Genomic DNA, 15,883 nt, shown 5'->3' with positions numbered 1-15,883 from the left:
CAGTGATGCTGTGGGCCTAATTCTATTTTAAGTATTCAGAGGAATTGTAAATTCTATTAATTAATTCATTATCAAATACTGGAATTAAAACAAAAATGTAAGTTTAAAATGGAATAAAGAATAACCTTTGTAAAAGTGTGATTTAGAAATGCATTTATAATCTGATTTATGAATTTTGTTTTTTTAAATCTCAATTAAGAAACAGGATCTGAAAATACAAATTCCAGTATTTAATTCTGGAATAATAAAAAAAAAACTTTACAATTACTTTTTAATAATTCAATTTAAAATCAGCAAGGCTTTTCAAATTGCCCGATTTGAATTTTTTTGTGTTCTTCTCCAGTGACTGTAGTTCCTCCATAGATGTTAACCTTTTAGACAAATCCCTGCATTGGACACAAAGAATCACAGAAACCCGTGAAATGATTGTGTGAAAATAAGAGAAAAAAAGTCGTTGAGTAAAAGATTTTAAACCAAACTCTTCATTAAATTAAAAAAAGGGAACACTTACAGACTGATTTACAATCAATTCACTTTGCACATGAACATTTAAGGCGACAGAGCAATGCAGGTCAATGGAGAATCAACACAGGAGAGTACGGACACAGGAAGCAGGAGAACCAATGAGCAGTTCTGGTGCAAATATCCAAGTGCGGCTTGAAACACTGCAATGTTTGTCTTTTCCTCTCAAACGAAGAAAACCTTTTACATCCTTCCTGCTCAGGACCGGGACACAGACCGGAGCACAGCTGGGAATCCTGTGCAACAAACCTAACGTGGATCTAAAGCAGCATCAGCAGCCTCTGAATCTCCAACTGCTTCGCGCCGAATGGTCCAGCACCCCGCTTATCTAAATTAGGTGGCAACCTATTAACATTCAATCATACCAATTTAATTTTTTCATAAATAACACTTTGCCAGAATAAAGGCGGAATCTTTCAACACATTCCGGACTTCAACCCCTCTCATCCCCTTAAGGGCAAACGACCACATTTAATCAATGATTTACTGTGAGCTGTATTATCTGCTCCTTCTGGCTTATTATGGTTGGGGAGTGGCGGCCTCGTGGTCAGGGCATAGAGCTTGGAATCCTGAGGTTCTGATTTCGACTTCCACTCCCACAGACTGCCACTGAGTCTCTGAGTAAAGACCCTTAACCCCACACAGCTCCCTGGGTGCCCCACGATGGCAGCCTACTGCTTCCCAAATGGGATGGGTTAAATGCAGAGGTTAATTTTTCCAATGTGAGATCAATAAAGTTCCAATATAAATTTTTTTTTTTATTATCTAAAAAGGAAGTAAATCTCAGAAAAAGAAAGTCACCACAGTTCACAGCCTATGATCAAAAAATATTCTGAAAATCCTCTCCAAACAAAACAGAAAATCTCCAGATGCACCCTGGATGAAAACTCCGGCCTATTCATCTCACACTCAAACTATATATATATATTTTTATATATATATATATATAAACTCACTAGATTTATATGTACATACTTACAAACAAAGCAGGAAAACAATAAGTTAGATCTTACAAAATCAGCAGACTGTACATACAAAGGCATCAGGGACGAAGTTTTCCAGCACACAGACACCATCAATGTCCAGTGCTCAGTGTCTCTGAGATGGGGGGACGAGTAGGACACAAATGGCAGGACAGCCAGTTATACACTATAGGACAATGCAGCTGAGCACCATCTAGGATGGTCAATAGCAGCTGGCGCTCACAGTGTTCAGTCAGCTTCACTCCCACCACCTCGCTGTGGCTTTTGATTCCTCAACTACAAACTATCTACACCCTCTGTGAAAGTCGCCATGACAACAGTGGTACAGAGGCAAATAATGGATGAGTCCATGTAAACTAAATGCAGGCCTAAAAACCAGGGGCTGGGGGCTTTGAGAAGGGCGATTCCCCGTCGACAGTGGAAGACGGCGTCCCGCCTCTGAAGCTCTCGCTCTCGATTCACTTTGGAGACAAATCCTGCAGGGAGGTAAAGGGCGAGTTGCTAGACGACGAAGGCGACACGCCCTCCATTTTACCCGGGGAATCCGTGGAGGAGCCGATGCTGCTGAGACTCCCATCCATTAAATCTGGAGAGTTACTGGGAAAGAAAAAAAAAAACATATTTATCAAATTGAAAACACTTTCTTTTATGAAGCCTTCTCAACCAAGTTATAAAAAAAAAAGTAAATAAATTCTGAGACTGTAACCAATTACTGTAGAGCTTAGCAACCTTTGTTTCTCGGGGGAAGGTTTTGGCTCAATGTGGCCATTCAAAATGGCTCTTCCCAGTCAAATGGCAGCCGACTCCCAGCCACTGGAGGGACTCCTCCTTCTGGGCATGCATATATTTTTTTACTCCGACTCCACCCTTTCACTGAATTACAGAATCAACCAGGAGAGGAGCCTAATCTTTAGACCTTGATGTCCACAAATTATGACAATGAATATTTTAGTTCAAAGACTGATGTTAAAAAAAGGAATCTTAGGGAACCAACCAAGGGTCTACCAAGGAAAGTGGGGACATTTTGAATGGTTACTACCATATTATGCAGGGATGCTTGACGGAGATTAGAATAGAATTTGAAAATAGATACATAAAACATACAGCCCGTTACAGAGGCTAACCAGCTGACTGAGGAGGCACATAATGTGGCAGCTTTGCATCCAGGGCCACTGCATCTTTACTGACTGCCTCCTCCCACTGGTCAGTCGTCAGTGTGACCAAGATATCAGGGACGTTTCTAACCAGGACAACCTGAACAGTTTTGGCCCATTTGCTCCCGTCTCAGATAATACTTGATCTACAACTGGATAGGTTTATATATTTCTTCTGTTATGCAGTTGTAGCAATTACATATAAAAAAAATTGCTGACAACCTATTACTGTGATGAGCTGATCCACTTTTTTGCACTTATCTGAATAACTGAATCAGGATTTCTGATTATCTGGACACCAGAGCTCTGGTTGCTTTAACTTTATCATTACTGTTGATTCTTTATTAGAGGCCACAATAAACCCCTCTACATAAGTACCGGTAATTATTATAAGTATGAATGTATGTATTAGATCAGACGGTGCATGTATTATTATTATTTCTTTATCAAAAAAACGTTGGTCCAAAACGATCTGCTATTAAGCTGCGGTTGGTGCACCTTTAGCAGAAACAAACCCACTCATTCTTATCTTGATATACTGTATATACTGTATATATATATACACTATATTGCCAAAAGTATTTGCTCACCTGCCTTGACTCACATATGAGCTTAAGTGACATCCCGTTCCTAATCCATAGGGTTCAATATGACGTCGGTCCACCCTTTGCAGCTAGAACAGCTTCAACTCTTCTGGGAAGGCTGTCCACAAGGTTTAGGAGTGTGTTTATGGGAATTTTTGACCATTCTTCCAGAAGCGCATTTGTGAGGTCGCACACTGATGTTGGACGAGAAGGCCTGGCTCTCAGTCTCCGCTCTAATTCATCCCAAAGGTGTTCTATCGGGTTGAGGTCAGGACTCTGTGCAGGCCAGTCAAGTTCATCCACACCAGACTCTGTCATCCATGTCTTTATGGACCTTGCTTTGTGCACTGGTGCACAGTCATGTTGGAAGAGGAAGGGGCCAGCTCCAAACTGTTCCCACAAAGTTGGGAGCATGGAATTGTCCAAAATGTCTTGGTATGCTGAAGCATTCAGAGTTCCTTTCACTGGAACTAAGGGGCCAAGCCCAGCTCCTGAAAAACAACCCCACACCATAATCCCCCCTCCAACAAACTTTACACTTGGCACAATGCAGTCAGACAAGTACCGTTCTCCTGGCAACCGCCAAACCCAGACCCGTCCATCAGATTGCCAGATGGAGAAGCGCGATTCGTCACTCCAGAGAACGCGTCTCCACTGCTCTAGAGTCCAGTGGCGGCGTGCTTTACACCACCGCATCCGACGCTTTGCATTGCACTTGGTGATGTATGGCTTGGATGCAGCTGCTCGACCATGGAAACCCATTCCATGAAGCTCTCTGCGCACTGTTCTTGAGCTAATCTGAAGGCCACATGAAGTTTGAAGGTCTGTAGTGATTGACTCTGCAGAAAGTTGGCGACCTCTTCGCACTATGCGCGTCAGCATCCGCTGACCCCGCTCCGTCAGTTTACGTGGCCTACCACTTCGTGGCTGAGTTGCTGTCGTTCCCAAACACTTCCATTTTCTTATAATACAGCTGACAGTTGACTGTGGAATATTTAGGAGCGAGGAAATTTCACGACTGGATTTGTTGCACAGGTGGCATCCTATCACAGTTCCACGCTGGAATTCACTGAGCTCCTGAGAGCGACCCATTCTTTCACAAATGTTTGTAAAAACAGTCTGCATGCCTAGGTGCTTGAATTTATACACCTGTGGCCATGGAAGTGATTGGAACACCTGATTCCAATAATTTGGATGGGTGAGCAAATACTTTTGGCAATATAGTGTATATTGCTTATTCTTAATGCACCTTTTTCCTCCGTGTTTGCACCTTCTGTAACTTCTATGCCAATATGTGACGAGTGAATTTCTCCGCTGTGAGATCAATGAAGCTCATCTAATCTAATTCATCTTCTTAAAATTAACAAAATGTCTCCACTCCTCTTTAGCTGCTCACTAAAATAAGCGGTAAGTCTACTAACAGCATAAAAACACTGCCGGCTTGCAGAATTTCAATGAATGGCACTTCAAATATGATGATGTACCAAATATTTTAACTAGATTGTTTGTCACAACCTAGTGCACATTTATACAGCTATGATAATGATTGGAAGTAATGTTCAGCGCTACAAATCAACCTCTAAAACTGTCGTTCATGTCTCAGTCAGGCGGATATTTTCAACAACTTCATGTTCCAAGTTTTGGGAAGTGATGGAGACTATTTGACTGTACAAGGAAATGTGTATGATTTGTAACCAATACAGTTATTGAACCATTTATTTTCATAAAACAGTGATTATCTTTACAAGTTGTTTTTTTTTTTTCAGTCCAACACCAGTTAGAGGAATATGTGGAAACATTTCATTTTTAAAAAGTTACAAATCTAGTGGCCCTTTCAACCAAATCAACCATTCAACATTTGTATCATTTCAAATATCAACTAAAACTGAGGCAGATGCAATAACCTGACCATTTCCCACATTAGAAAGAAAATGGTCAAAAACAGCCTTAACTTCCACTTTCTTTTCCATGGTAACTACTTTAAGCTTGGGTTTGATTCATTTCAATTGTATTAGCAGCATTTGTTTACTACTTACCTTCAATCCAATGAAGGACAAGTTAGTTTCATCACAGATCTTTTCTTGTAGTTCCACTTTTTTAAATGAAAACCCATCCATGTACTTTAGTCACATTTTTTCACAACCAAATCCAAAACTTTTCTAAACATAAATTTTAAAGCTGGATTTGAATATAAAATATCTATTATGTGTGTGGGGCCATAATGTCCAATAATGACAAATTGTGGGCTCCATCCACCCCCCCCCCTTTAAAATAAACCAAATAAATTTTTTTGCAAGTTTATCAGTGTGGTCTTTGCTCAAGCTTTTCTGAACAGAGTATTATTGGATCATTACCAGGAACTGAGGTCAGACAGGTTGGACACATCTGACGACAGCATGGTGGTGGTACCCTGGAAGAGCCTCTTAGGTTGGCTTTCAGTCTCCATTTCCCCTGCAGGGTAAAACAGACATTTCCAGAACGGTCATATGCGATATTCAATAGGGGAGAAATGTCTAAATTATCTGGTCTGACTTTAACTCTGGACAAAACATAGATTCTTCTCTGTACATGTTGATACTCTCATTTCCCAGAAACAGCTGTGAAAACATCAATATAATCGGATCTATTCTAAAAATAGTTTCTATTCATTAGAAATCCTTTTAACTCTCAAGAAAAATTCTCCTATCTTGTAAAATCCAACTAAACGGCACTAGGTTGTCTTAAAGAAAAAGAAAAGGGAAAATTCTCAGCAGAATCTTCAATTAACTTTTCTTAGAGGTAGATTTTCTTTTTAGATTTTAAAGAAAAACATTCAGTAAGTATAGAAAGGGTGTCTCACCTTTGCGTTTAATTGGGCCGAGGATGCTGGCTCTGATGCAGTTTATCGGACTTTGGCTCCGTCGGCTGAAGAAGGAAGGAGCACAAAGCAGTTAAATCACAGTTAGCAGTAGAATTGATCATCAGCAGGTTAGATGCTGACAGGAGTTTGGTCGTTAAGCAGCTCCATTTAAATACCGTGGTCCTAAACAATCACATTTAATTACTTAGTTGCTGTCAGAAGTTGCAGGACCTTCTGAAGATCATTAACTTTGGTTCAGAAATGGATGCAAAGCTTGTATTATGTCCTTAACTCTCTCTGACATTGTTGCAGACTGTAAAATATGTAAACTTGCAAAAACCAACTTCAGTCACCATACCTTAGGCTACATTCACACTGGGGGTGTAAATAATCGTTTTGTATCGTTGCATCGATCCAACAGCCGACGATCTGATGTATCGACACGTACGCAGGAGTATTGATTCATGTTTTTTTTCCTCCGGTCTATTTTTATCCATATGCTCCTGGGCGTAATTCTCCCTCCCGTGCTGCTGTGGCGCTAAACCAATTTTGCCCTCCTACCTCACTTCCTGGTTATCTTCCTGCAGCAAAGTGTCGCAGTGACCTTGACATGGACATGAATTATACCCAATATTGACGCTTGGTCTGCGCTATACGCTGTGGGTCTAGATACGGCCGAGGTGGAGAGGAAGTGGGGGTGAGTTTTTCCAACAACGGAGGGACATGAGGGTGAAAAATAGCGGGGATCCAGGAGGAAAAAGGGTCCCAGCGTTCTCGCGCAGCTGGCTCTTCTGGCTGGTCAAACTTCACGAGTTGTTTTCCGCAATTTCAGTCATAAAAACAAAACAAGCCGGTCTCCTGTGTCACCTACAATTTGGGAGAGGTGCAGCGGAGTGTCTGCGGAGGGGGTGGGACGCCTTTTTGATCACTGCGATACCTACGCAGACGACTTAGTTTCGGAGTATAAATCAGCCTTAAGACAAAATTTTTAAAAAGTGCATGAAATTAACACTACTCAGCACAAAGCATCCCAGGATGTATCAGCCTCTTCTAAGGCCTTTATTTTCTTCTCATAAACTTTGTAGACACTTTTTCCTCTTATGATCCTCGGCCATTTTCAAAGAAAGGTGAGCTTCAACAACTGAAACCGTAGCTCACCATAAATAAACGCCTGAAAGTGTGCAGTTGCAGAAAAAGATAGCTAACGGGGGACGAGCACATGTGACGACCTTGTGCGACGACCTTATGTAAACATATCACCAGAATGATTGACAATTAGGAGGACCACTTCTTGAGATGATCCACCCGGAAATAAAATACCTCTATACCTTTAAAAAAAAAAAAATACATTTATGAAAAACTGTTATATACACTTTTACCAATCCAAACTTGAATATTTACTTCTGGTTACAATGCCAACATGGATGTGAAATAGTTCTGCTCTAAAAGGAAGAGTAGGCTGAAGTCTAGCGTTTCCAGATTCTAGCAGCTCCACAATAGAGCTGAGAAATGGTTTCAGATTGAGGCCAAAAACGGCAAAAAAAAAAGGATTAACACAAGTGGAGCTTTTGAGTGTTGGTGCCAAATTGAATAAGCAAACATTAGGATTTGTTTGTCAGAAAATCTGCTGACAAATCGAACAGATCTTGTTCCAGCCTTTCCCATGGGAAATTAAATCAAGGTTTTAATTATACAATAATGGGTTTTTTTTCTTCTCAAGAATAAGCCTCCCGTCCTCAGAGCAGATCTCTCCACAAAGTGAAAGATTAGGGCGATAAATTCAGATCTTAAAGATAAAACGTCAAAAAACACCAAATAAAAACCTGCAAAATAGGCGATAAATTACAATAAGATTAGTTTGGTTGCTTCCATGAAAAGGTTTTTTTCACTGATTATCAAGAGAGGTATAATTCTTGTTCACAATGTTTTCTTGTAATGAAATGAAATATTTCTTTATTTTTTAAAATTCGGATATCCTTTTATCCTTTTACTCTATTACCTTTAGAGATGCCTGCCTCATTTCCTGGAGAAACAGAAAACCTTCATGATAAATCTAGATCTGTTAGGGCTATGATCCATTCTGGGCCTGACTCTACATGCCAAGATCTGGAACCCCTCTGCCGCTAACCGCCATGTTGGTTGGAGAAGTACCTCAGAAACGGCTCAGAAGGTTTGACAGAAGTATGTACTTGTTAGGAACATTTTCAAGAACATAGCTATTTATTTATTTTTTTGTCTAGAAGCAGTGACGATTCTGGTTTCTTAGGGTGAATTTTCCTACCAAAATGGCGGTTTTAGGTGTTTGGATCCCTTTTAAAATGTGTTTGAACTTTATATAGAGCTTCTATTCCTTTCATTGATGATGTTATGCAAACTTCAGAGTAAAGGTGTCATTTAATGAATAACATTCATTAAATCAAGGTTGGATTCTTAGCTAAGATGAAAGCAGATTAGAACATCTCACCAATGTTTATGACTAAAAACATGCACCGACCTGAACCGCCGTGTGGGGCTGGGTACTGGGCTGGGCGTCAGGCCGTTGCTGCTGACGAGGATTTGTAGAGAAGGAGAAAAACACTGCTTCTTGAAGGATAGTGGAAAAACAAAACACAAGAACATGGGGATGAGGTCATCAGTGGAGCAAATATCTGGAAATGGTTTAGAATAAATCTGCTCTCAAAAAAAAGCAACGCACTGATCCATTTTTCACTCCTGATCTGATACTTGAATTTGGATTTGGACCTCAAACTTTTGGGTTTAACATGGTCATCATTAGTGTACAGGTGCTGGTCATAAAATTAGAATATCATGAAAAAGTAGATTGATTTCAGTAATTCCATTTAAAAAGTGAAACTTGTATATTATATTCATACATTACATACAAACTCATATATTTCAGATGTTTATTTTGTTTAATTTTGATGATTACAAATGACAACAAATGAAAATCTCAAATTCATCATATCAGAAAATTAGAATATTACTGAAGACCAATAAAAACAAAGGATTTATAGAAATGTTGGCCAACTGAAAAGTATGAACATGAAAAGTATGAGCATGTACAGCACTCAGTATTTAGTTGGGCCTCCTTTGGCCTGTATTACTGCAGCAATGCGGCGTGGCATGGAGTCGATCAGTCTGTGGCACTGCTCAGGTGTTATGATAGCCCAGGTTGCTCTAATAGTGGCTTTTAGCTCTTCTGAATTGTTGGGTCTGGTGTATTGCATCTTCTTCTTCACAATACCCCATAGATTTTCTATGGGGTTAAGGTCAGGAGAGTTTGCTGGCCAATTAAGAACAGGGATACCATGGTCCTTCAACCAGGTACTGGTAGCTTTGGCACTGTGTGCAGGTGCCAAGTCCTGTTGGAAAATGAAATCTGCATCTCCAAAAAGTTGGTCAGCTGCAGGAAGCATGAAGTGCTCTAAAACTTCCTGGTATGTGGCTGCGTTGACCCTGGACCTCAGAAAACACAATGGACCAACACCAGCAGATGACATGGCACCCCAAACCATCACTGACTGTGGAAACTTTACACTGGACTTCAAGCAACGTGGATGAAGTGCCTCTCTTCTTTTCCTCCAGACTCTGGGACCTTGATTTCCAAAGGAAATGCAAAATTTACTTTCATCAGAGAACATGACTTTGGACCACTCACCAGCAGTCCAGTCCTGTTTCTCTTTAGCCCAGGCAAGACGCTTCTGACGCTGTCTGTGGTTCAAGAGTGGCTTGACACAAGGAATGCGACAGCAGAAACCCATGTCTTTCATACGTCTGTGTGTGGTGGTTCTTGAAGCACTCACTCCAGCTGCAGTCCACTCTTTGTGAATCTCCCCCACATTTTTGAATGGGTTTTGTTTCACAATCCTCTCCAGGGTGCGGTTATCTCTCTTGCTTGTACACTTTTTTCGACCACATCTTTTCCTTCCCTTCGCCTCTCTATTAATGTGCTTGGACACTGAGCTCTGTGAACAGCCAGCCTCTTTAGCGATGACCTTTTGTGTCTTGCCCTCCTTGTGCAAGGTGTCGATGGTCGTCTTTTGGACAACTGTCAAGTCAGCAGTCTTCCCCATGATTGTGTAGCCTATAGAACTAGACTGAAAGACCATTTAAAGGCTTTTGCAGGTGGTTTGAGTTAATTAGCTGATTAGAGTGTGGCACCAGGGGCCATCAATTTTGAACCTTTTCACAATATTCTAATTTTCTGATATGATGAATTTGAGATTTTCATTTGTTGTCATTTGTAATCATCAAAATTAAACCAAATAAACATCTGAAATATATGAGTTTGTATGTAATGTATGAATATAATATACAAGTTTCACTTTTTAAATGGAATTACTGAAATCAATCAACTTTTTCATGATATTCTAATTTTATGACCAGCACCTGTAGATTTTTATTTAAATAGGTTGCCAGAGAACTCTCTATACAGGCAGTATAAAAGGTCAAAAAAGGAAGCCAGCAAAGCAGTAATCATGTTGACTCCTGTCCAAAAATGAATATTCAACAGTAAGGCTTCAAATTGAGGGTTTTTATCAAATTAAACACAGTTTCCCTTAAGCCAGGCACACATTGTACGATTTTTTTGCCGATTTTCCAGTCGTGCGAGAATTTTTTGATCAGGCCGACTTTTAGCCTGACCATGCGTCCTGTGTTGTGTTGTATACAGGAGGTATGAGGGGCGATTATCCTCTCACAACCACCTCCCGACCAGGAATCGGAATGTTGGAAGAAAAATCAAACATGTTTGAAATTCCATCAGCCATCATAAAGGTGTTCGAGGACAAATCCTGCTGTTGAAGAAGAGCTACGAGACGATTTACCTCAACCTCGAGCATGGCGCATGTGCAAACAAGGGAGTTGTTGTTCTGCCTACCAAATTGACGTGTCCGACCAGCGCCATCTCTTGGTCTGACGCGTGGTGTTTGGATGTGCAGTTTGAGCAGGTAGATCGCATAAGAGCGTTGGGTCGCAAAGTGCATCGTGAGCTGGGAACGTTTAAACCCTAGTTTGAGCTGTAGCTGCGTGCAACAATTAAAAAAAAAATTGCATGTGTGTGCCTGGCTTTAAAAGGGTTAAATTCTCTGCTGCTCAATTTTTAACCCAACTTATATGCCTTATAGAAACAGAGTGAATAGATGGGGGGCCATTTTAAAACAGATACCCACACTGGAGTTTTCCTCAAGGAAATGAAACTGAAGCCGATATTATATCTTAAAGCCACAGAAAAACAATTATTTCAGGAGAACCTTGTTCAGCAATCTACCTTTTTTCCTATTCCTCTGGTTGGTGATGGTGCGGGGGACACAGGCACAAAGTCAATCCTCTTAGGAGACGAGGAAGCAGACTTCTCCAGATCGTTGTCACTCTGTAAATCCAGCAGTATCAAATGCTCAGAGAAATATCTTCACATCTATAATAAAACAGCAGTTTACAAAATAAAATAAAATAAAACTACTGTGGGAGCATTATACTACCAACTCAGCCTGGACTTGAAAGGCTGGTGGCCCTGTTAACTCCCAAATGTTTGGGTGTTAATCTAGCATGCTTTTACTCGTCCCCACTACATTCATAGAGTGAGGACCAGAATGGCCTTGGGCCAAAGCATGCCTGTCAGAAAATACAGCTATGCTCGGTGTGAGGATCGCCCCTAAAATGCAGCACAGCAACAACTAAAGATGTTTTTACCAGGCTGAGGCTTTCTTCCCAAGACTGGCTCATTTGCATGGCAGCTTGAACTTCCCTGTGTGGACAAAAAAAAAGGGTTAACTATCAAGCCTTCTACATAAAACAAATTCCATGACCCCCCAAATGAAAGGATCATACCTTTCATGAGCAGTTTCTCTGTTCATCACATCCACTCCTTCTTCCTGTAAAGATGAACAAGAGAAGCCATGAATAAAAAGTCATCTTCTCAGTCCATTTAGATGCACTCAAAGCTCGACCATGCATGAAAATTTAAACGACGACAGCAATCCATTTTTAGAAAACTAACGTATATAAGCATATCTGGCATCACGTCAAAAAACATGTCAACCTTAAGTAGTGCTTGGATGCAGAATATGAGGCCCCTAGATCGGAGGTCTTCAACAGGGGGTCCACTGAGGTACTGAATGGGGGTCGCAAAAGTTTTGGTTGATTAGAATTTTTTTTTTTTTATATTCCCCCTGCAATTTTTTCCACTAACTGTATGTCTTTAAATACACATCAACGTAAATTCAACACACTGAAGTAAACAAATAATTGGAGGCAGAAGATTCTTTCAGTCATCAATGCACACATTCAGTGACACACAGGAGCTCTTTAAAGCTGGGCACCGTTTCATTCACAACACCTGTCCCATCAACCAAGAATCAGAAATACTTTAATAATCCCAGGACACAAACACTTTCGTTACATTACACAGGCATCCCCAAAGTCGGCCCTCGAGGGCCGCCATCCTGCAGGTTTTAGAGGTTTCTGTGCTTTAGCACAACTGATTCTGATAACTGCAGCTCAGCAAAATCCTGTTAATCAATCATTATATAAATCAGCTGTGCTGGAGCAGGAAACCTCTAAAACCTGCAGGACGGTGGCCCTCGAGGACCAACTTTGGGGATGCCTGGATTACTCTATCCGTAATAGAGTGACTATAGGACCGGTTTGATATAACACATTTTCATACAATATATATAATGAGGGTGTCCCCGCTCCATCTCGACATCAGTTTGGGGTTCCTTAGCCTGGAAAATGTTGAAGACCCCTGCCCTAAATGATAAGGGAGCTACAATTTCCCTAACATCCAGCAGACGCAAATTTCTAAATACTAATAACCAAAGTCTTTGAAACACTGGCTCATCTTTGGTTAGGATTACATGTTGCTTACTTGTTTTATCTGGTGAAGCCTGGTACTGGGGACTCGGATGGGCGACGAAGGGACCTGCATTAGAGGGGAGAACGTTCAGTGCTGTGTGAATCAGAAAGAAATGGCAACATTTATGTCCCAATTGCAGAAATGTACCATATTAGGTCTGTGGACAACTGTAGTGCTGTTCCTGCGACAACGTAGCACCTCTCTTTGGAAGACTTGAGTGTTATCACTGCAACCATAAATCAATATGTTAGTCATCTTGACATAGTGATGTTCCTTCAAAGTGATTCAATGAAAGAAGAGTGCTTTAAAAGAAACGTGATCAAACTGTTGGAGAACCTCAATCCATTAATCATGGGTGCACTGTTTGATCTCCTCAGGTGTCCATCGTTTTGGACTAAGGCAGCTGGGATTTCCAGATCCAGCTCCATCTTTTCTTGTGCCATGACTCCGGAGTTGTTCATTCTGCTTCACTGTGCTACCCGTCAGGGATTCATGAAGCTCAAATGGCGGCCCAGCTCAGTAACGCTACATCACTGACCCTCAAACTGCACACTTTACATGTTGGAAATTAATTGGTCCACTCAATCAAACCGAAGTCGACATGAGAGAAGCCAGTTAATAATATAGAAGACCCAAAGCGATACACAGGGGCCCTCTCCTCTATCAAACACCTTAACAATGGTTTCTAAGCATGACAGTAGTTTTATGTCCTGTATATGCCGCCCTGATCACACTGTTAAAACGTTGCTTATAATGTTGTGAGCAGTCAAAAACTTTCCTGATGGATGGTTAGCATGCCGTGGCTACATACCACACAATGCCCAGTAGCTGCTAGCTGCTGACCCGTTAGTCTGCTGGTGAAAGGCGGCAGTCTCAGCGAAGAACCGAGTTGCAAAGGCGCTTTACCTCCAAACATAAAGCAGATTTAGCTAAGCTAGGCTGCTAGCTGTTTCCTATACAGCCCCAATGCTCATCAAGTCTAATGTGGACAGCGTGAAATGAACGACGCTGCTATGAAAAGACTGCCATACCTCCTAGTTAGTTAAGTTCAGCTAGTGTTCCACTCATTTTTGCTACCCAGACGGTTTAGGCTACATAGCCGGAGAAGCTAACAAGCAATGTTAGCATTGAAGTGCCATCACTGTTCCTGTGAAGTTTTCTTCCGCTAAGCTGCTAAACCACTTCTGCGCTCAGAACCAGCTAAATCCTGCCTACCAGAAAAAAAATGTCGCCCTTAGAATATATAGGATTATTTATCCTGCTCCTGCAATATATGTACCGCCAAGGATGAACCAGAGAGTCTCTTAAAATTATATTGAAGCTAGGTGTTAGCAGGGAACTTCACGCCCCTTTCGACGTCAGCACGGCTGACCAATAAGAGACCTCCGGCTGCCGGCGTCACCGACAGCAGGAGAGAATAGGAGCTACGGAAGAGGATTAGGGCCAATGAAAAAATAAAAACGTTTACTGATTTTTGAATTTTATTTTAGTTTAATATACGAAAAGGGTCAACATCCAGACTTTAATCTCAGAATTCTGACTTTAATCTTTGAATTCTGACTTTAATCTCAGATTTCTGACTGAATTCTGACAGCTATCAAACATGTTAGCATCAAGCTGTAGCCATGTCTGTTCTAAAGACTAAACTAGCTCTCTTGTTTTAATCACCTTCTGTTCTTCCATTAATGAAATAGCATCACTGGAGACCCCTCAGGGACGTAAAAAGTTGCCTAATTCCCTCATTTTCCACCAATGTGTGTGGTCCTCCCAAATAACTCACATCTTTGTCAGTAAAGCGGAGTGCTCCCACATCTTTTCCTTCATAGTGCCCTTTAAGATAGACTTAATTTTATTTTGTCCTTTTGCAGTGATAAATAAATAAGTAATAAATAAATTAAATTAATTCTGAGATTAAAGTCAGAATTCTGAGGAAAAAGAAATCAGAATTCTGAATTTTTCTCAGAATTTCTACAGAATTCTGACAGCTAACAAACATGTTGGCATTAAGCTGTAGCCATGTCTGTTCTAAAGACTAAACTAGCTTTCTAGTTTTAATCACCTTCTGCTCTTCCATTAATGAAATAGCATCACTGGGGACCCCTCAGTCACGTAAAAAGTTGCCTAATTCCATCAGTTTCCACCAATGTGTTACAGGCCCTCCCAAACAACTCGCATCTTTGTCAGTGAAGCTGAGTGCTCCCACATCTCTTCCTTCATGGTGCCCTTTAAGATTAATGGTGCCCAGGGGTCACTTTTTAAGAAGGTATATTTCATAACAGCAGTGTAAATACTTTAATGTCATGTGAACCCCAGTCGGCCTCGGCAGATGGCAGCTCACAGAGCCTGGTTCTCCAGGAAGTTTCATCCTGTTAAAAGGGAGTTTTTCCTCTCCACTGTCGCTACAAGCATGCTTAGTATAGGGGATTGCATTTGAGTTGATGCAATCAACTGGTTTTCTTTAGATAGAAAACTTTGTATCAATTTGACTGTATGATCTGGTTGAACTGTAAAGTGCCTTGAGATGATGTGTTTAAACTGGTGCTATAGAAATAGACTGAATTCTCTTCCCAACTGGTTTTATATCCATCTTCCCATTATCTCTGACCAGCCTTTGTTTACAACAATTGAATGCAATGGAGATATAACTCATTTTTAAGAGATGAGCCTAATCATGATACAATATAATCAGGAAGTTATGGGGAGTGTTGGGTTAGTGATTAGAGCAGTGTGCTTGTACTCTGAGAAGGTTGCAAGTACCCAGTTTGATCCCCACAGCCTGCACCCTGGGTTCCTGAGCAAGACCCTTAAAGGAATAGTACACCCAAAACATGATTAGCCTTAATTTTCTACTCACCCCCATGCTGAACAACACTCTGGAGTACTTTTTTGATATCTCAAATGCATCTGGAGATCTGGGAGGCTTCTTGCTGTCTGCTGACATTCAA

The 15,883-nt window shown here is 40.9% G+C and overlaps 1 protein-coding gene and 1 non-coding gene across 4 annotated transcripts; both read right to left on the bottom strand.

Moving 5' to 3' along the window:
• Positions 1–1,254: 1,254 nt before the first annotated feature.
• Positions 1,255–14,303, bottom strand: pabir2 (PABIR family member 2). 3 transcript variants are annotated; one of them, XM_038292278.1, is made up of 10 exons: positions 13,275–14,303; positions 13,086–13,164; positions 12,951–13,004; positions 11,912–11,955; positions 11,774–11,828; positions 11,352–11,453; positions 8,577–8,662; positions 6,083–6,147; positions 5,598–5,694; positions 1,255–2,102 (listed from the first exon to the last, which is right to left on the bottom strand). In XM_038292278.1, exons 1-10 carry the CDS (start codon positions 13,397–13,399, stop codon positions 1,964–1,966), a joined length of 846 nt encoding a protein of 281 aa, XP_038148206.1. In that variant the 5' UTR covers positions 13,400–14,303; the 3' UTR covers positions 1,255–1,963. The 3 variants fall into 3 exon arrangements, with proteins under 3 accessions (XP_038148206.1, XP_038148205.1, XP_038148207.1); XM_038292277.1 differs by having other exon boundaries at positions 8,577–8,665; positions 13,275–14,302; XM_038292279.1 differs by having other exon boundaries at positions 8,577–8,665; positions 13,750–14,302.
• On the bottom strand, positions 11,541–11,697 carry LOC119788157. Its single transcript, XR_005281428.1, has one exon. It is a non-coding gene; the product is annotated as a small nucleolar RNA U109 (small nucleolar RNA).
• Positions 14,304–15,883: the final 1,580 nt, after the last annotated feature.

The sequence above is a fragment of the Cyprinodon tularosa genome, unplaced genomic scaffold (genome assembly GCF_016077235.1).
Source record: "Cyprinodon tularosa strain WSP-4 unplaced genomic scaffold, ASM1607723v1 ctg31, whole genome shotgun sequence".
Lineage (NCBI taxonomy): Eukaryota > Metazoa > Chordata > Actinopteri > Cyprinodontiformes > Cyprinodontidae > Cyprinodon > Cyprinodon tularosa.
The sequence above is the reverse complement of the archived record's forward strand: the minus strand, read 5'-3'. Positions and strand labels throughout refer to the sequence as shown.